The sequence below is a fragment of the Mus caroli genome, chromosome 2, assembly GCF_900094665.2.
Source record: "Mus caroli chromosome 2, CAROLI_EIJ_v1.1, whole genome shotgun sequence".
Lineage (NCBI taxonomy): Eukaryota > Metazoa > Chordata > Mammalia > Rodentia > Muridae > Mus > Mus caroli.
This window is the reverse complement of record NC_034571.1, coordinates 144,970,676-144,975,584: the sequence shown is the minus strand read 5'-3', so window position 1 is coordinate 144,975,584 and position 4,909 is coordinate 144,970,676. Positions and strand designations below refer to the sequence as shown.

General features: G+C 49.7%; 1 protein-coding gene across 1 annotated transcript in view; it reads right to left on the bottom strand.

The window, feature by feature from the left end:
- Positions 1 to 3,116: 3,116 nt before the first annotated feature.
- The window catches only part of Ccm2l (CCM2 like scaffold protein), a 16,262-nt gene continuing 14,469 nt past the window's right edge, over positions 3,117 to 4,909 (bottom strand). The window contains exon 9 of the mRNA XM_029468537.1: positions 3,117 to 4,002. Within this exon, the coding sequence (XP_029324397.1) occupies positions 3,654 to 4,002 (349 nt within the window). The 3' untranslated portion in view covers positions 3,117 to 3,653. The remainder of the gene's footprint in view (positions 4,003 to 4,909) is intronic.

Genomic DNA, 4,909 nt, shown 5'->3' with positions numbered 1-4,909 from the left:
ACCCACTCACACCCACCCACCGGCATCCACCCACTACTCACACCCCACGGCCATCCACATGCACCCACACCCACCCACCTATACCCACACCCACTCACACCCACCCACACCCACACCCACCCACCGGCATCCACCCACTCACACCCACCCACCCACACCCACACCCCGGAGTTGCGTTGGTAGGAAATGTGCTTTGTCTCCCTCTGGTGTCACACAAAACGGGACACAGGATAGTTGTTCTCTAAATGCTTGAGGATTGAAGGGCAGGGGCCTCACCCCCATCACACAGTTGGAAGTCCCCAGACGCCATCTAGGAGTCTCTAGCTGGAAAGAAGCAGAGGGGCAGGAGGCAGTTGTGGGCGAGGTCTCCATCTAGGGCACAGTTTCACCAACTTAGTTACCACATGTCTTTACCACTTGGATCAAACTCCCCAGAGGAGCCAGCTGGGGATGAAGTCCCACACTTGCATGATCCCCAGAGGTCTTTGGAGCCAGCTGTCCTACCCAAGGGACTTCCCCATCTTTCGATGCCAGGAACTGAACCATGATAGGAAGTGACCCTGGCAGGATGTAGCATGTCACAGGAGGAAGTGTGGCCAGAGTTCCTAGGCTCATTGCCTAGGCTGCCCCAGCCAGGCCCACAGGACCTTTGACAGCAAGCAGTCACATCACTTTGTTACTATGACCATTCTAGAGCAAGTATGGACTTCCCTGACTGTGAGGGAAATTGCCCCATGCTCAAGGCTATGGGGCAAGCACCATCCTCGTACCTCTCACAGCCCCGCCATGGTATCCTGGCTGCTACTGTAAGCAAGAATCTGAGTTCTTAAAAGCCCAAGGCCTTTAAGAGAGGCTGCCTCCCTCAGCAACTCCCTAAGACTCACTCCTGAGGCCTCGGGTCTCAGTGTGACCTAACATTGCCACATCCCTTCGAGCAGGGCAAGGCAGGACGGAGGCTGAAAAGAAGAACTCTGGTAAGTTCACATGGCAGGCCACTGTGCAACATGGCTTCCTGACTTCTGCTTCCTGAGAGCCAGGCCACTCACTCACAAGCTGAGGAAAGACAGCGGATAACATCAAAAGTAATGAGTGAGCTCAGTAGAATGAGCAAATTCGTTCAATAGAAGCACCAGGGACTAGCTGCTCTCCACATGAGTTCCCTGATCGCTAGCAGTGCTAATGCTTGCTCTTCATGTTGGCAGAGTAAACTTCTGGCCGAATCCTCTACCCTCCCGAGTCAGGAACTCTGGGTATGTGGCTCAACTGTCTGTTCTAGCAAGCCTTCCCGGAAACTCCAGCATACGCACATTGAAGTTAGTCAATCGATGCTAGAAGCTTAACAGATGGGCAACATATTGGGAGAAGGTATGTGGAACACCAACACCCAACAAGGGAGTCGTATCTAAAATGTGATTACTATTCTTGCAAGCGAATGTAGAGAAACTCGGGAAACCCCATGGAAATGAGCAAACAGTCCAAAGGAGCAGTTTGTAGCCAACACGGGAAGCCCCAGGTCCACTGCGCACAGGAGGAGGTTCCAGATCCCAGGGTTAGGCGGGGAAGTACTTAAGAGTGGGCTCACCTGGAATTCAGGATGCTGAGCATTCCACAACGCATGCAGCAGCACTCATCTGTAATTTATAACTTAGGGAGATCAGAAGGTTGAAAGCAGCCTGGGATACACAGACAGTATCGCAACAACAATACAACACAGATCTCACGGAATTGCAAGAAAGTGTGATATACGTGTATTTGTCTGGTGTGTATGTGTGCATATGTGTATGCATATGTGTGTGTGCGTGTGTGTGTGTGTGTGTGTTTGTGTTTGAGACCGAGTCCTGCTCAGTTGCCACATCCTAACTGATGACAATGACTTATAGACAGGCTTTACAAAAACTGATGAGTGCACAAGACGGCAGCATTGCTCGCAAGCTGAGGATGGGCCTTTCTAGAAGGGGTTTGTGAAATTTAAACACATATATCTGGGATCTACTAGTTCCACTCCTGGCAGAGCCCAAAAGAATCTTCATGTGGGTCCACAAGGGTTAGTGACAGAGGTGTTCATCTCAGCAGTGTTTGTGATAAAAGAGAGTTGAAAGCAAGCTGGGCATCCATCATCGGGGTGGGATGAATAGAGGGGATGCTTAAATGCTCCAGGAAGCTGGCGGCTGTTGAACACAATGAGTTAGGTTTCCCCACAATAATATGGCTGGGTCTTAAAAATGTTACAGAGTGATCTTGGTATGGAGCAACACACCTGTAATCAAGCACTCACGTGCTGAGGCAGGAGGATCTTGAGTTGGGTGCAACCTTGGCTATACAACAAGATGATCACATCAAAACCAAGAACAAAACATGGTACTACACCACTGACCACCCCAATAAAAACAACAAATATTATTAAAGGAAGAAGGACAAGGAGGAGGAAGAAGAGGAGAAGGAAGAGGAGGAAGAAGAGGAGAAGGAAGAGGAGGAGGAGGATTAGAATCCATTCCAATACCACTTACACTGTGTTCATTTGCACATTGCATAATATGTGTATGTGCGTGTGTGTGTGTGTGTGTGTGTGTGTGTGTGTAATTGCAAGTTTTGGCATGTTGGTGCTAGGGGTTGTAGTGTGGAGAAGAATATGTAGACAAGCAAGGAAGGAAGCAGAATATCAGGAGAACCTTGCATGGACCAGTGACGGGGGCAGGGTCATCTGCCACGGTCCCAGTGGGAATCTGGAACTCTTAAGCCCCAGTGATCACATGATTTGGAAATGTTTGGCTGTGGAAGGGTTAGCAAGGTTTTGCAGACACATTTGATCTCTTCTAGTGGACTTTGGCCTCTTCTCAAAGCTCACTGTCCTCACTGAGGCTTTGCCAAGGGCCTGGCCTCATCTTGACCTCCATAGCTTACAGCTCCACCTGCACGACTCTTTGACTAGCCCCAGCTGTCTGTCTGCAGAGTCCTGCGTGTGTTTTGTTTGGGGCGTGGGCACAGAGCCGGGTTATAAGACCACTGTGAAGGCCAGTTCTGTTTCCTCTTCTCAAGCTGTAAACTCCGCTAGTCTTTATAACATTACATTCCACACACTGCTTCAGGAACAACAGTACATTGACTCAGAAACATTCCAAGCGGAGAGAAACAGCATTTATTGAGCATCTACAGCATGCTAGGCCCAACACTAAGCTCTTGCCCTCCATTCACCCCATGACCACCTGTGAGATGGGTGGAGCTGAAATTATCGTAGAGATGTGGAAATGGGTATCGATAACCAAGAACCTGGTGTTCCTTCAGATCCATTCCCTTAAAAACAAACAACTCCCCCCAAAGTCTCTTCAGTTTCTTAGCCTGTAAAATTGAAGAGAGGTCTCTAGGTTCTGGAAACGTTTCTGGTTTGGGGTTGGGCAGGTTTGCAGAAAGTGGGGCGTGAATTGGAAATCTTTTCTGCCGGCCAGTAGGTGGAGCGATTCTTTATCTTGAAGAACACTCTAGAGTCTGACTCTCCCGCCCCCTGCAGGATTTTCTCGGTATTGCAGAACTGAAGCCCTAGAAACCCATTTGCAAGGGAACCCATTTACAAGGAAAGAAGCCCAGAAGGCACAGATGGGAACCCAGGAGTCTAGGCACACTGGGGGTGGTGTCGTATGGGCAAGTGTGCCGCGGAGCTACAGGTAGTTGTCTTCAACCTGGTCACCCCCGCTTGGGGAGACATCCTCGTAGACGTCGTCGTCGTCAGGGGCCAGCGCCTCAATGTCATGAGTGATGTCGGCCAGCAGCTGGTGGAAGGTCTGCACCTCAGGCCTCTGGTTCGCCCCGTCGTAACTGCGCACGGCAGAGGCAGACGTGGAGCTCATGCTGCGCTTGATGCGGCCGAAGCTGTCGGTGAGGATTCCGCCCTCACGGATACCCATACTCTCCAGGAAGCCCTCGAAGTAGCCGATGTCCTGATCTGGGATGAAGGGCCGCATTCCTAGAGGACACAGGGCAAGGCGACTCCAGCATCCAGCTAGCCTGCTACGGAGTGCGGTCTCTGGAAGTCTGAGTTAAAATCCCATCTCTCCAAGATTTTTTTTTTTAAGATTTATTTATTATATGTAAGTACACTGTAGCTGTCTTCAGACACCCCAGAAGAGGGCATCAGATCTCATTATGGATGGTTGTGGGCCACCATGTGGTTGCTGGGATTTGAACTCAGGACCTTTGGAAGAGCAGTTCGTGCTCTTAACCGCTGAGCGATCTCTCCAGCCCTACCCAAGATTTTTACCTCTCAAAACAGCAGATGACACAAGACTCCCTAATAGAGTCTTAAGAATATACTTCCGGGGGCTGGTGAGATGACTCAGTGGGTAAGAGAAGGTCCAAAGTTCAAATCCCAGCAACCACATGGTGGCTCCCAACCACCCGTAATGGGATCTGATGCCCTCTTCTGGTGCGTCTGAAGACAGCTACAGTGTACTCACATATAATAAATAAATAAATTTTTTAAAAAAGGCTATACTCCCATTTACTGGCCGTACAACCTTAGTTAAATAACCACTCAAGCCTCACTTTTCTCACCTGTACAACAGGTCTTTGTGCCTGATTTGATGCAAGTGCACTAAGTTACTTCCCACGCTGAGCCCCATAAACATTAGATTTACTTGCGTCCCTTTCTGGATCTTTAACGTCTTTACTTTACTTTGCTACTGTGGATCTCAGTCTCTTCGAATGCAAATGGGGACGAGATAGTAATATTTACTTCTCAGGAGTGGGGAGAGTCTATGAGGTCATGCTTGGCTCATGACAACTACCAGACACATGCTCCTGTGCTGTCAGTAGGATTCCTATGGTGCGTAGCAACCCTCTTCACTAGCTGTGTGACTCCAGACAAGTTGCTTTGCCCCTCTGAGGCTGAGATAGGCTCTCTCCCTCCCACTCCCCT